The sequence below is a fragment of the Pundamilia nyererei genome, unplaced genomic scaffold, assembly GCF_000239375.1.
Source record: "Pundamilia nyererei isolate P.nyererei 1_Seehausen unplaced genomic scaffold, PunNye1.0 scaffold00019, whole genome shotgun sequence".
Classification (NCBI taxonomy): Eukaryota; Metazoa; Chordata; class Actinopteri; order Cichliformes; family Cichlidae; genus Pundamilia; species Pundamilia nyererei.
In genome coordinates this window covers 900,636-916,684 of record NW_005187420.1, presented here as the reverse complement: position 1 = coordinate 916,684, position 16,049 = coordinate 900,636, and the positions used below count along the sequence as shown (strand labels likewise).

Sequence of the window (16,049 nt, the reverse complement as noted above, 5' to 3'; positions counted from 1 at the left end):
CAGCAAGAAACTACAAGCAATGAGGCCAAGAGTAAATAAAGGCAATGACATTACAGGGATGTCACTGTCCTCAAATAGCAGCAGCAGTATTTTCTCCCCTTCTTCATTAGAAAATAAATAAGACCAATAGTTTAGATCAATGTTAAACACACTCACACCTTTTAGTTGGAACCCAGGAGAGAATATTTACCTGCATTATGCTCTGGTCCCTGCAGTCATGTTCATAGCACCAGTGAAGTCTCAAAGGCATATACTGTTTAAAAGGCATATAGTCTATAAAATTACCTGCTAAACTTAATAAGGATTCATAATAAATAAACTGCATAACCACCTCTCTACTGCACCTTGAAATGTTTTCCCAGAACAAAAATCTTTAGGTGAATATGTGCATCTGTTGCAGCACCTTCAGTGCTGTAAACAACTCTGAGATGACAGTGGACAGTACAACAAAGGAGTGTTTGTTTTATACAGCTGAAGGCCACATCTGTTGGCTGTGAGGATGCACAAACTCCTGGGTTTTAAAGTGTAACAGAGTCTATTGACTTTTGTCCATCTCAGTCAGCACACAGAAGCAGGTGTACTGGGTGAAGTCAGTCAGAGAACCTGCAAAAAACAGACAACACCGTGTTGGTTAGTTGACTCAGGTGAAGTTAAGTGAAAATGACAAATCTTTCTTGCTTCCCATGTAGTGCACTCACGCAGCAGCTTAGTGATGACAGGTGGTCGTTTGGACTCTGGCAGGTAGACACCCAGGAAGTAGACTGGAACACCAGACAGGGCAATGGCAATGCCGATCAGGGAGTTGATGGTGTCGCTGTAGAGAGGAACTGCCACCAGGAAAATGGTACAGAGGCAGAACACCACCGGGTATAATAATGAGAGCTGCAGAGAGAGTCACGAGTTCAAAAACAGATCCTCCTAAATAAAAACATAGTATGAAAATATTTGCTTCATCATCATTATTTTGGATTTTATGAGTAAACCTACACTGTGACATTCTTCATACCTCAGCATAACATCCATCCAGTTACTGTAACTTTACTTATTAGTGAAACAGTCAGCCTAATGTTGGCAAAGCAGAAAAGTGTGTGTAGAAGCTGTTTTTTTTTCTAAAGCATTAAATAAAGCCAAATTAAATCTGTTTCATTACTTTTAATACTATAATTACATTTAATTAAAATGAGTCACCCACATTCTAACATTACATGCATTATATTCAAACTGAACATGGAAAACCTGAGATACCTTAAGAGGTCTGGGTCTGTCTGGCTCCTTCAAGCGGAGGTAGATCTGGCCAGCGATGGACAGCCCCATGAAGAACCAGTAGCTAAAGCTGTAGTAATTGATAAGCTGGAAGACGTCTTCCACTGTCAGGTAGATCAGTGACATGACACACTGGACAGCAGACGGGGAAAATGACACCAGAATCTGAGTTTGTTTCATAGTTTGATCAAGTACAATAGAGCAAGTGTGCCAAGGGCCCCTTATGGTTTACGGCCTATGATAGCAGTTTGTATTATATCCTTTTATTTCCCAACACAAGAAGTGAAACTGACACCCTTGAGTTTCAATAATGCAATCAAGGAGTAGTAATCACAGGATTCCCAGTGAGCTGTTATTAAGTAGGAGTTTCTTCCCCCACTATAATCTGCATTTCTATTTACATACATTGAAGATCAGAGCAGGAATCGGAGTGAATCTCTGTATATGGATCATGGACAAAGCATCTGGAAGGTGACCCTCACGAGATCCCACAAAGAACAACCTGGACACAAAGGATACCATTTCTGCCATTTAAAGATAAATCAACCCCTAAAAATAAATGGTTAAAAAAAAAAGAAATCACCACAGTATATTTATTGCACTTCTTAAATCATTGCATATTTGTTTGTTCTACCTGGATGCAGCTATAATAGATGCATTGAGGCCTCCATAGCAGGACAAAGCCACAGCAATGGGAATGGTCCAGCTCATTACACCAAGCGTGTGATCGGCAAACGTCTAAGCAGTAAACAGAAACTGGTTCAACAACTTAAACTCAAACAAAAGCATAGTTTTCCATTTCATTAGCTACTTCTTTTCAGTTTGTTTACTCACCACTGCAACTGCATCACTGGCCAGTATAGCACTGACATCCAGAACAGCATAATAGGCAACATTAGTGAGGATGTAAATAATGGTGACAATCGGCATAGAGATGGCAATCGCCATGGGCAGGTTCCTGGAAAAACGGGGTATTTGATCAGGCTGAGTATTTTTGTCACATCTTTTCTACTGAGGAAAATAATAATAATAATATTTAAAAAAAAAAAAAACACTGAAAAGAAAATGTACTTTTCAGGACTTTTGATCTCCTCAGTTACAAAGTTGAGAGTGTCCCAGCCAGAGTAAGAGAACAGGGCAGAGTACAGCGCCAATGCAATGTCACCGGGGTCGGTAGATGATCCCTGAAAGGATGATTCGAAGTTGCCTGTATAGCCTAAAATGGAAACATGACAATCAAAGCAACAGTCTGTGAAATCTCATTGCATTCAAATTAACAGTGATAAGATGCCACAGATACACAGCATTAGGTGTTCTGGCGAGAAGTATGTTGATGGTTCCCGAGATTTCAGTTTGTTTTGTAGCACCAAGCAGTTATAAAAGGATTCTGAGGACACATTCGTATGGTAATTAGTAGCTGACTTGAGGTAGCCCCTGCTTTATCACTCACTTTATTCTAAATGAACCTGTAATTTTCAAAATTTTATACCATATTCATTACGACATTGAACTTGCGATTAAGACCATAAAGTCCTTAGGAAAATGTTTACTGAAGCAATATCCAGAGTCAATTTGTCATAAACTTTCATGCAAAGATCTCTGCTTTACTCCTAAGCAGAAGTGTTATTATTTCTGAAGGCACTGCTGACCTTCAGAAATAATAACAATCTAAAGCAATCCATTAATCAGGATTAATGCATATCAATATGATTATACAGACCTTATCATTAATTGACTTTTTCTTTGGAACTGGAAGGATTCTGGTTTCTGTTTATAGTTTGGGTTTGTTCACCAAACACATTACAGTAGACTTTGTTTGGATGAAGTTAATCAGTCTTTGTACTGATCAAAAGAAGGACTTGAGACTGGTGGCTGCCATCTGATGATTTAGATTTTTTTTTTAACTTGTTTTTTTAATAGTGTGCATTTGCAGGCGATGACCACCACAGAGAAGAGGAAGATGTCTTGACTTTACTTGAAGACTCCATAAATAGTTGTTGGCCTGACCAGGTAAACTAGAGAACTATCCAATGAGTTCCAAGACTGCTTTTGCATTGGGTTTGCTTTAAGACCTGGAGGATACATTCATTTTTATGAAAGTTCTGTACTATTTCAAGAATGGGTTTACAGCTACACTGTTAACTTTCTTCAGCTGCACTGATAATTCAGGACTGAAGTCCTGATTTAAAAGTTCCTAACTGACAAATAGACGTTCCATGAATTATGCGTCCAAAACAAAATTCATTTTCCTGACACCTAGAAAACCTCCAACAAGCACTAAAGCCAAGGGATCATCTGTCTGTGGATGTTATTTAATCCTAATTTCCAAACTACATGAAACGGTGAGTACTGTCGTCACCACTCACCTTGGCATAGCTTGACGATGCCAGTGACTATAATGACGATCAGGGCTGCCACCTTAGCGTAGGTGAAAATGTCCTGAACACGGGTGCCCCACTTTACATACGCAGAGTTGATGAATGTCAGCAGGCCTGGAAAGAAAGGAACACTTACTACTGCAGAAAAGGCTAGATAGATATGAGCAGACAGAAGTTGGATATAAACAGAACTAAAGTACTTACAAACACATGCTGCAGCAATGAGCCTGGATGCCGCATACGGTGGCTCACATGTTGGGAAGAGCGGCTGCACCAGGTAGTTTGCAAATGTGATGGCTATGACTGCCTGGCTCGTGGGCTCAATAATCAGCAGAGATGTCCACAAACGAATAAATGCAATAAAACCACCAAATGACTCCAGTATGTATGCATAAGAGGCTCCTGATTTGGTGATTGTGGTGCCCAGCTCAGCATAACAAAGGGCCCCAATTACTGAGAACAGACCTCCAATCGCCCAGATGACTAATGAGAGTCCGTAAGAGGCACTGTAAATGAGGACACCCTTCGGGGACACGAAGATCCCAGAGCCTATCATGTTTCCTACGATCAGACTGACTCCATTAAGCAATGAGATCTCTTTTTTAAGCTGCATGCTCACTTTGGGTGTTTCCAAAAGGGTAGAAGAGTCACCAGAATTGCCATTCATCTTCTTGGACTCTTCACGGCTGGCCATGGTGCCGCTGCAACAGGGCAAAACCAGCAAGAACTGAAGACCGGCTGTGTGTGCTACAGTCCCTTGTCAATTTCTGAGAACCTCTGAAACAACCTGTCCAACAGAACCAGAAGAAGAAAATTCTTATTGGTAAAGTAGAGAGTAAATAAATTCTCAGCAGTCAGAGAAATGTCCAGTGATTGATTTTCAGGGTATCACTTATTGCCAGAGGTAGTCAAGTGGAGAAACATAATTTATAAGGCTATGACATGGACCTTTTTCGTTGTGCATGGAGGATGCTGAAGGTTGTTCAGCCTTTAACTTCTGTTAAAAGGGAAATAATTATTTAAAAATAAAAACCAAATTAGAAATTATAAGGCTGCAAAAGTAGTCTGAATATGGGAGAAGCAGTTTAGAATATCAGTGGCTTTCTGTATTGTCAGTGTGGAATGTGCAATTTACAGCTCAATTACATGACCACAACTTGATATGATGAGCTGCTTATTAACTCTTATTATATTCTGCATTAATCATCATTAATGGGCAGCTGCTTGTGCCTGTGTGCATGTGAGGTACATGCTTCACTTCAATCATTAGGCATCTGTTCCTCACGCACAACCTCACCAGCACACCACCTGTTTACCTCATGATAATTTAACAATCAATGAGTCAAACAAGCTCACAGCTGTTGACTCATCACTCAACAACAGAGGAGATAGAGCTGCCTTCATGGCTGCGTTAAGCTGCCTGTGCCTCATTAAAGCAAAGGGTGACGGTGGTGTGAATCTCCATATGTGCGAAATGCAACAGGTATCATGCAGCTCTGCTAACGATCCTGAAGATTACACAACACAAGAAGGATTCAGCATTCAAAGAGAGTTAAAACTAAACAGGCATCCCTTGGAGATCTTTTCATGCAATGGTGATATTCTGGATTTCAACTAACTTTCTCCCTGTGGTTTCAAAAGAAGGCTAAAATATAAAAATAACAACAAAGTACACTGCGTAGTAGGTCAACTGTCCAATGTTAAGAAACACTTGACTACTGTATATACAGAAGATTTTTCCAAGCACAATATATCCAACTGTTAGATTGTTTGACTGAACTGAATCCATATCCATGCTATTTTTATCCATTAGATAATCAGTACTGTACATCAAGCTTCAGTAACTGCAACCCCAAAGCTGGTTTAAAATCGATAGCATTCAAATCAAATCACATCAAATTTATTTCTATAGCACATTTAAAAGCAACAGAGTTGACCAAAGTGCTTCACAATTAGTTAAAAACATGAGAAAACAATAAAAAAACAAAAAACAAATACAGATGAATTATGTAAGGCAAAGACAATGTATAACATAAAAACAAAATAAACATATTGTTTTGTTTTCCACATTGAAAACGGTGGCTAAAAAATAAGGTTGGTAACAAAAATGTTTATTGTTCAGGAAAATCGCTGCATTTCAGATGAAAATTGTGTTCATGAACCAAGTAGTTGCATCCTCATTCACTTCATATTCTTTTGATTAACAGACCCAAAAAACCATAACCAATAGTTAGCCGAATCCTGCTTTTGAAGATCTGTTTTGTAAAAGAATCAAGAAATATTCCCATGAGAACTATTTCAAAATTGCTTCCAAGCTTTCTTATATTTTGCCTTACAGTTGTACATTGCGCAACAAAGACGTGATGGCAAGGAGGATAGTTTTTATAGAAGAAAAATGACCAGGAATTAGTAGTTGAAATGAATCATACTGAAATCTATCTGTACATCATGTATTCTACTGGTCTCAACAAGTATGTAAGCATGCCAGCATGTTCTGCAATTACAACAAAAAAAGGTTTTATCTGTCCGTGCATTCCATTCAAGATGTGTGTTCAGCAGTGCAGGAGGAGCTACAGGCAGGTAAACACGATAACAGACAGTCCCTAGTAACAAAAGCAAGCAGGGCTTTTAGGGTTTGGTTTTTTTTTGTTTGCTGTAGTCACAATATGTCTATTGTTTTATATAATTATTAGAGTGGACCACCGTAACAATCTTTAATTTTGGTTTTTTGGTTTCTAAAACGTTGTGCTGAGCAAAAGCAGCACGTTCAATGACACGTTATTCCCTCCTTTGTGAAATACATTTGTTGGAAATCTAATAAATAATGATGTGAATTTTTTTTCTTCTTAAATTAAATCTGTAAAATGTTGTTTTTAAGGCTAGAGAATTAACCTATATATGGATATGATCTAATAGCTCTCTTGCCAGTCCCCTGCCTACCTCAAAGTCAAAATAAAACATCTGTCAACGCAAAACAGCAGCAGCCGGTTTTTTCTTCCTAAAACAATAACCTTATTTCCGCTTAAGACTTTCAAAATAAAGTTACAACCATCTAGTGCATCTCTGGTAGAAAAGGGCTTTCTCTATTTTCTCGCACATTCTCTCTTTATTTTTCAAGGCAACCTTGCTACATTTTGTTGTCAATTTTATCAGTCAAATCCACGTTCATCAGGTTTTTCGTTACTAAGCATTTACCTCAATTCAAAAATGAAAATACGTGCGCGGTGAATAGTGATATATAGTGAACGAACAAAAAAGTGTAACAATTAATAAAATGGAAAAAAAATTGGTCTAGTTTACCTTAATGTTAACAACAGAACATGAGACTATTCAAATTATATTAGCCTGTTAGCTTATTGTTTGAGCCGACTCACTGCATATCATAGCTTTGATTTTCTTTGACCATGAAGTTGCTTTTTTTCTTTGTTTTGTTTTTCCCTAACAGCAGAAATTCCCCATCTTTTATCAAGCAACACAGCTTTAATTTCTCACGAACTGAATTGGCTAATTGTAATTTTGGCTTTAATTTTGAATGCGGAGCTTCTTACCTCCTGTACCGTCTCGCCTCTTTGCGGCTAGCTTGTAGCAAACGGACTCCCCCTTTCTCCCGTTTCTCGGTCTAAATTCAGATAGTGCTAAAACTTCCGAACACGAACACATTTAACATAAACTATGCCCGCTAAGTGACGACGGGTTCAGAGCCGTGCTCCCAAGTGGTACCTGTGCTGGTTTTCCTCCTGTCTAATGATTTTGACAGCTGGCCAGCAGTGCGTCCTCATCACCCCGTAAACAACCGGCTGCTGCTCAGGAGGAGACGTCGTCACGTGATCTTGCAGTATTTTTGGCTCTTCGTATATAACTGCGCATACGTGTACGAACATATCTGTTAGGAAGACTATGACATAAATAAAAAGAAAACGCATTCAGAGAACGTTATGTTGTCATATCATCACCGTGGGCGTAAGTTTGGTTTGAGCACTAAGCAAGGAAATTTTAAACATAAGACATCAGATGCTCTGCTATGTTTTTAGCACTTTAAGAGCTCAAAATCAAATATATTGCTAAGAAAGAAAGAAAGAAAGAAAGAAAGAAACATGATCTTCACAGTATAACTTAAAGTTAAAGTTAGTTAAGTTATCATCCTGTCCAGTTAGGAACCATAAATCGTTGGAAATCTACTGGACCAGCGTTAGTGCAAATAAATGCAACAGGTGCAGTGGAGAAGAAAAACAGAATGACTTTGCAGCTAGTGGTGACAGACCATTGCTCCTTTCTGACTGATCTTTCTCTACCATTTTCTAGGTTCCTTGTCACTACTGCTACCGACAACTCAATCAGGTTACAACGGTAGTCTAGTTTCTCCAGGATGGCATATCCAGGCCAATGTAAGCTTTGCTGTGTCTCCCAGCACAGTCTCAGGAGTGTGGAGGAGGTACCAGGTGGCAGGCAATGGACAAAAAGACCTGGACATGTCTGTAGTAGGACATCAACCCAGCAGCAGTGCTGTTATCTGCTCCTTTGTGCAAAGAGTAACAGCAGAAAGTGTCCTCCAGTGTGCTACTCGGGTGCATATATTTCTGATCACACTAACACTTTGCATGAGGGCCCAGCGTTCTTTATTTGTGCTCACAGACAAGCACAATCCAGCTCAATTGGCATTTGTTAGAGAACACTAGAACTTACAGATCTACCATCAGTGCACCATGCTTCGAGGACAGGTTAACACTAAATGTATATGACAGACGTGAAAGAGCCTGGAGACACTGTGTGATGCCTGCAACACGTCTGCTGCCAGCTTGGTTTTTCCCCAATGCATCCCTCCTGGAAATTTTCTTTACCCATGATCGACATATCATTGTTCCGATACCAAAGAGGGACTAATTGTGTTTACACTGAGGCAAAAAAGATGACAAAAAGTCATCACAGGATGCTACAAATAATAGTATCATCAAGTTGTTGCTGTCATGTTCCTAATCACTTCTCTCAGTTATATTGGCCCCTTGGCACTTGATGTGAGTGTGTAAAAAGCACATGTGTAATTAGAGCATTCCTGTTAGAGGCATGGGGCAGAGGGGTACTTGAACAGAATGTGCCAATATTCTGTTAGTGAGATGTCAGGTGATGAAACAAATGTATCCATGTCAGCACACCCGCAAAAATCCAGGACACATTCATAGCTGTAGACCTTTTGTGCAATGCATAAAAAACAAAGTAGTGTATTACAAAATAACTTTAAGTGATGGGTCTTGTTTCCTAAACAGCAAAAACCATGAAAGGCTCACCACAGAGCAAGTAACTGCTGGCAGCCAAAAACAACCAGTCATAAGTTCTTTAGTAATGCAACAGTACCGGTAACCTTTTGAGCTCTGATGCCTCACATCACGAGGGTCCTGGGGAGTTTGCATATTTTCACCATGTGCTAGTTTCAAATTCTTTAATTAAACTCAAAATGTGATCTTTTAAGCTTCAAGGAATTATACATGCAATTTCAATCATCGTTTTATCCTTTAAACACTAAAATTGACCAATGAATTTGAATAATGATTTTAAGACTTGATTTTGGCACAATGTGTATATATAGCAGCTGGATGGCATAGTGGTAACACTACTTCCCTCCTGACCATGGTGTCTGTATCCAATAGGGGTCGCCAGGCTAGGCCCTGCATATTTAATATAATGTATTATTATTCCTTTCAATAGGGAAAGTCAGTGTGAAGTGTTCTGTTTTATTTAGTTTATTATGAATATATTACATGTTAAGGATGATGAAATAATGTTTCCATTGAATCTTTGGAACAAAGACCTGTCCTCTGAAAGACACCATGTCTGAAAAGACAGAATAATGTGACATCCATATGCTAGGAGCAAGGATGTATTTTATTGCTATGGTGCAAAAAAATGTAAAACACTATCATGAAATTTATTAATGAAAGTCTTTTGAGGCACTAAGAAAAGCCATGAATTTTTTCTTCGAACTATCAGGCTGGCTTCTTCCACCAAATACGTACGCACTGTATCACAATGGAGATGGAAAACAAGCAGCAAGAAAGCAACAATTAAGAAAAAACAAAACCCAGGGGAGGAAGCAGATAAGAGGGAGGGAGGGAACAGGAAAACAGCAAGCTGCAAATGTTCTTGTTGTGCAGTGTGGCATGCATTTACACAAACACACAGCAGTTCGACATTTTTAACCAAAAGATTTTTTTAATTAAAAGTCAATATATATCCAGAAAACCAAAATATACACATTAAATTGAGTGACATATATTTTAATTTTTAAATTTTGAAAAAAGTGCAAACATCACAGTATCTAAAAGCTTACATATGTGAGTTCTGCTGGACATGACTGAAACATAACGCCAATGAAATACATGACAATTTTACATTTCTATTTAATACTGGAACGCATCCAACCAAATAAATGCATTTTGGCCCATTTTAAAGACAAAGGTCTGATAATCAGGTTTGAAAAAAAGAAAAACAGTCACTCTGGATTCATTTATAAAATATTCACTTATTAATTTACAGTGTGGACAAATGCAATATGGAATTTACCATCTGCACATTAAAACAGTTCAAAAGAAAACTCACTGAGGCTCAACAAGTACATGTTTAAATGACCGAAAATCTAAAGTGCTACTTTAAACAACTTAGGAAGCAGCTATAAAAAAGCATACATGATACAAAATATAAAATAAAAAGCTTATCTAAAGTTCAAAACATCGTCAATAGTATTATATAGCTTTCTTTTTTTTATATACAATAGAACAGTAACCTGCATCTATTCCTGCTCGCAATTTCCGTGTTGGGAATAATTCATAATTATTTCCAACTTACAATTTCTAATTTCACATACGTTAGTTTGAACTTTGACATCCCCCTCCTGTACAACTAGAGCCAGTCTAGCTTTTCTGCAAACGCAGGCTTTAGGCCTGATTAAGGAGTTCCTGAGTGATACTGTCATTTCTTTGCCACGGGCCTAAATTAGAAGAATCAAGTGATTAAATGCCTTTTTGTAATGCAACTTGAGTGAATTATTGATATATAATATTTAGCTAATCGCCACCAAAATTAATTATAACTCAGAATGTGTGACATATAGAGCTATAAATAAACAGCAAATATATTTTGTAAAATGTTTCTTTTTTCTCCTGTTGTAATGATTACTAAATAGAACACAAGCTCAAGAATAAATAATTTAGAGTGAATAAAAAAGGTTTGCACACTCAAAGTTTGAGAAGTTACAGCAGCTGGATTATGTTTGGGAAGGAATACTGACCCATCTTCACTTTTACAGTTACACAGCAGGTCATATTTGTGTTTGCCCGTACAGCTAACTTGTGCTCGTTACTACCGAGTTACAGAGTTAAGAAACGTAGGATATATGGAGAACCTGCTGTACCTTTTTTTTTAGCTGTAGCTCATATTCTCCTGCAGTTACCACCCCTGACAGACACATTTCATCAGAATAATCCTCCAGGAGAAACGTCCTGGTCAACCTCCAGCTCCTCCATCACTGGTGGTATACTGGCATTATTTTTACATTCAAAGTCTGGCTTCTGCATCTTTGTTCATTTAACTCTTCTCCTGGGCCTGGAGCATGTGCTGCCTGGTAGATCCGGTGCTGCTGCTGCCAAGACCAGAGCCACCAGCCTGCTTCTGCATCCAGTCCAGCATGCAGAATCGCAGCATCAGGAAGAAACCTGTGAGTGACAGACGAGAAACCAAGATTCAAAATGGATTGTTTTTACTCAGTTGCCACAGTATCTGATTGTTTTAAAATATCTTTGACGTGAGTGTGATAGGGACAGAAAATTTGCAGTAAATATGCTAGCAGGAAACGAGCATGATTTGCAGTAAGTCAGTGGCAAAATGTTCTCAGATATACTACATAAAAAATGAGCCTTTAATATCTCTTATTTGCAGTAAATGCCACCATTCCTCAGCAGAACAGCTCACTTCACGTGTTTCTAAAATCATTCAAAAGCCTTAAAATATTTTTTTAACTCAAAGATATTGCATAATTTTATTTTTTTTATTTAAAGAATTTTTGAAAATAAATTATTTTACAGTGTACAGAGGTGAACCAATACACTCATGTTTTTATCAGCTGCCTGGATGTAGCTGAACAATGACTCTAAAAATGATGAACAGAAAATGAAAAATTATATTCTGTTTTGTAAAAAATAAACCATATTATTTACAACAACTTCTGCTGACAAAAATATAATACAGCTCTTCTACAAATGAATAATCTGTGGTATCATTTATGTGGTAGTTCTTACAATGATATCATAACGATTCAGTTTAAAAGTAATCTTTAATCTTGTTTTACTGTAACGAGACATAGTTTAGTCATTTCTATGCTGCCTGCCTTTGCTTGGATCAGATGGTCTTTGTGTTCGTACCATTCCAAGCTTGTGTGCTAGCAACAAGGAAGTTGCAGAGAATCCTATTCTATACAAACGTACAGCCATTATAAATGTAGATAATGTCATGTCAGCAAACAGCTAGATTGGGCTCTAAATTGTTTCTGTGTTTAAGAAAATAATACACCTGTAGGTAGGGTCATTTACAGATGTAGCATTTAGCCACTGCATGTTATATGGCTGGCATAGAACACATTGTGATACCACTATGCAGCAATAATGGGGTTAATAAATCACATATTTGGTGCTGAATCAAAAACAAGCATGCTGCATGTGAGAGGAAACAGCTTTGTCTCTGATAGGCAACAGCAACTGAAGGCCTTGATTAATCATGGCCATTGTCTCATTCCCACACTGATACAATAGGCCACTGGCTCCACATGTACAGTCACAGTGTATGAGCCAACAATGAATATACTCCCATCCAACAACCGACTATAAATAGTTAAAAGCTATAAAAGCACATGGAGATTATTCCAAGTCACTTTTTCTTTGGATCTGTGTATTTATTAGATGACAATGATGTAATTTATTGTTGAGAAGCATCATCATCCTCTTTTGACAGCTTTCTGGAATGTAATCATAAATAAGAACAAATGCAAAGTAGTTCATAAACATGAGCTCATCATGTTTGCAAAGCCAATGGCATGTGTCCAAGGAGTCTGTCATTTCCATTGTTTCCATCTACTGTGCTACAAAAACATCTACATAACACACTGAGGTAAAGTTGCATTGTGTTACAGGCTATGTGGTGTTGAGGTACACATTCCTTATTTGCATAAAGTTGAGGTGTAGGGTTCTATATGCAAATTAGGGGCATCCAGCATAATATAATGCCTCTGGAAACTCCCGAAGGATTTTGAAAGATGAAGATGCATGGCATTTCATGCCTCAGTTTAATTTTTTTTCTTTTTTTCTTTTGCTGGATATTTACAAGTGAGTGGCCATGTTGGTTTTTGTCTGAAAAGCAAAGAGTCCATGTGAGCTGTCTTATCAGGAGCAGTTCAGTGTTCGCACAGCTGTAGGAGAATGTATGAGAGTGAGAGCATCTCTCAGTCATCATGACTGTCGAACTGCTCATCTATCACGTGATGGTCTGCAAAATATCCTTATGGTACTTGTCCTTAAGTATAACATCTCATTTTAAACCTGAAGTGTAATCTGGAATCACTGTACAGCAAAAGCACTGACCTTGAAATGAGTTGAGGATACAGGTGATGAAGAGAATAAAGGTAGAAATGGGCTCAAACTTAAGGAAGGCCAGACCCCAAGTGGTCCCATATAAGCAGCTGAGGCCCCATATGCTGAGAAATGCCACTCGGTTCTGTTTCCATTCATCCCTGGTGCGGATCTGCCTGTAGACCAGGAACAGCATCACAAGGCCAGATGACACCAGGAGGGCCAGAGTCATCATGTTGGTCAAACAGAAAGCTAGCCAGCCTTTATTCTCAGTTATATCCATCCAACACCTGGAAGAATCAAACAGTCAGAAGACAAAGAAAAAAAAATCCAGAATAAAAATACAAATATAAAGGCCAAATGATGTTCAAAATATGCTCAGCATTTTATTAAAGATTCCCATAATCCCCTTGAAATGTGTTGCTGTTGCCTTGAAAGCATGATTTTAAATACAAGCATGTGCTTGTATTTATTCACTTTCCAAATAATTTTAGATCAGATAAGGAAAGGCTTACATCTTATATGGATTCTCAGGGTCTTCGCTTGGTGGCACCTCTATGAGCCCATAAATATCACCTATTGGAGCCAGGATGACAACGGGAACAGCAGGAAGAGCTGGAAAAGAATAATCAAGAGTCTTACATGTGCTTTACCTTTATGTGTCCTGAGATACATTTCAGAAATGAAACTCACCAAAACCAACTAGGTTCCAAATGTAGGGCTTCAGGCGGGGGGTGAAGACCATGTAGACCAACCAGAAAGTGTGCAACACTTCGATGCCCATCCAGGCGAAGGAGCAGAGGAGGGCGTAGTGAAGTACTGCTCCTACCCAAGTGCACACACTTTCCCCTCCCACGTTAGCCAGGACTCCATTGAAGAAAAAAATCAGGCTGAGGAAGGCGAGGGACACAGCTAAGCCCACATGGATGGGCAAGGACTGCTCCTTTGATCGCCTCCTTGAAAGTCAGTGGAAAGTTAAAATAATAAAATAATAAAAAAAATATCTATATTGTATATTACATAAATAACATCTGTACCTTTTCCTGCAGAGATATATTATAAGAGCAACACAGCTGATCAGAGATATGGCACATCCCAGATATGTAATGACAGTAAGCTCCAGCAGGTGGGGCACTGGTTGACGATTCAGGTCCTGCCATAGGAAACAGTGCAGTGAGCAACATGGCCTTCACAAGACACACTGGTACAATGAAGACTGTTGATTTCTGTGTATCTTTTAAAAATCATTACTAATCTCATCACTATTGGTTTCTGTCTGTTGTTTATTTGTTGTATGAAAAGCAGTGTATCCGCATGTCTCACCACCAGCACAGTGAAGTACGTCAGATGGTTACACTGACACACAGTGTGGTTTTCCCCACTCTGTTCTGTCTTACATCCATCCTTCGACCAGTTCACCTGCAGAGAATCTGCAACATGGAAATATCAAATCAGTCCGCATTGCTGAAAATTATGATAAACGAAAATACAGATAAATATGTAAATTAGGACATAATTTTCATCTCTAAATGGTTCCAACCTTTTCTTGTGTCCCATGAAACACATGCCCTTGTTTTTCTTTTCTGAAATAAAGAAGGAGGGGAGAGACATGAGCTGCAATGTCACCACAATGTCAAAGAATATCCACGTCACAGGTGCTTTTATGTGTTGTTGTGTGCATTGCACAGATGCAATAAAATTGCATAAACAACAGTCTGTTTCTGCCAGACATAAGGTTAGAAAAGAAACCTATAAGTGGTTTCTGTGTGTTTGCTGCACCGTGGAGGTAGATATGCAGACGGAAGTAAAAACCATCTTGTTTTTCTTTTAACAGCATCCGCACTTGAGCCACATTTGACAGCCTGTGTGTGTATTGGCATCTGTGCTGCTGCACATTGCAGTCAATTCAACAGTTACTATTTGGTACAGTAAGTGTCAGTTTAAGGAAGTAGCTTTAAGTAATATAAAGTGGGTGGGGAGCGTACTGACACAGGCTAAAGGCCACAGAAACACACAAACTTACAGATACGGCTTCATGGTAAAAATCTATCCTAATGGGTTCAGGCAGATTTCTGATGATCTCGTTCTCCACCGTGATTTCCACCACATCATTGATAGGCTTGGCAGTTTTGTGAGCCTCCTGAAAGAAACACACACAACTTGACCTTCATCTTACACAATGCAGCATAAATATTTGCACACAAAGCAACAAAAGTATTCCAGATAGTATCGCAAATGTGAACACTGGAAAAAATTGCAGGCTGACAGCTAAATAAGGTCACCTGAAATCCTGTCATATGTGCCTGTATCGACTGAAGGCAAACAGCCTTACCTGTAACAGGGAGATGTTCTTGAAGAAAGTGCAGGCTACATTGTTAACATTTTTCGCAGCTTGTTTTAAGGCAGCAGGGAGGTGGACAGTGATATTGGACTTGACAGGTCTACCAGCAATGGCCTGGAAAAGACAGCACATATAAGAACTGTGAGTTTTTACAATGTAAGCAAAACCTGCTTCACTCTGCAGCTCTGCTTGTAGCTCTGCTTTGAGATTGTTGGGTTACTAAATGATTCTATTTTAGGGTCGTTTAGAGGGAAAAAAAAGTCAGCTTTCAACACCATCCTGTAATCGTCAGTAGAATGCTGCCATCAGTCACTTTTATGTGACTAACCTCCCACCCTATTTTCTGTACTACATCACTTCTCCCCTCTACTTGCATGAATACTCTAGGTTATTCAAAAATGTGCTGTAAAGTAAGTCTGGATTAAAAATGGAAGCACACAGTCTCAGATGCAAAGAAGG

The 16,049-nt window shown here is 38.7% G+C and overlaps 2 protein-coding genes across 3 annotated transcripts in view; both read right to left on the bottom strand.

Annotated features, from left to right (window-relative positions):
- Nucleotides 1-6: 6 nt before the first annotated feature.
- slc7a6 (solute carrier family 7 member 6) lies at nt 7-7,449 on the bottom strand. Of its 2 annotated transcripts, none has more exons than XM_013909109.1 (10): nt 7,190-7,449; nt 3,846-4,428; nt 3,630-3,755; nt 2,335-2,479; nt 2,098-2,221; nt 1,898-2,001; nt 1,669-1,765; nt 1,246-1,395; nt 699-882; nt 7-603 (listed from the first exon to the last, which is right to left on the bottom strand). In XM_013909109.1, exons 2-10 carry the CDS (start codon nt 4,333-4,335, stop codon nt 536-538), a joined length of 1,488 nt encoding a protein of 495 aa, XP_013764563.1. In that variant the 5' UTR covers nt 4,336-4,428; nt 7,190-7,449; the 3' UTR covers nt 7-535. The 2 variants fall into 2 exon arrangements, with proteins under 2 accessions (XP_013764563.1, XP_013764564.1); XM_013909110.1 differs by having other exon boundaries at nt 7,362-7,449.
- Nucleotides 7,450-9,872: 2,423 nt separating this feature from the next.
- Nucleotides 9,873-16,049, bottom strand: part of adgrg1 (adhesion G protein-coupled receptor G1) — a 19,933-nt gene continuing 13,756 nt past the window's right edge. The window contains exons 4-13 of the mRNA XM_005726316.2: nt 15,948-15,973; nt 15,582-15,787; nt 15,273-15,389; nt 14,790-14,832; nt 14,573-14,679; nt 14,287-14,402; nt 13,943-14,205; nt 13,765-13,864; nt 13,262-13,539; nt 9,873-11,344 (exon numbers count right to left, since the gene is read on the bottom strand). Coding sequence (XP_005726373.2) covers nt 11,217-11,344; nt 13,262-13,539; nt 13,765-13,864; nt 13,943-14,205; nt 14,287-14,402; nt 14,573-14,679; nt 14,790-14,832; nt 15,273-15,389; nt 15,582-15,787; nt 15,948-15,973 — 1,384 coding nt within the window. The 3' untranslated portion in view covers nt 9,873-11,216. The remainder of the gene's footprint in view (nt 11,345-13,261; nt 13,540-13,764; nt 13,865-13,942; nt 14,206-14,286; nt 14,403-14,572; nt 14,680-14,789; nt 14,833-15,272; nt 15,390-15,581; nt 15,788-15,947; nt 15,974-16,049) is intronic.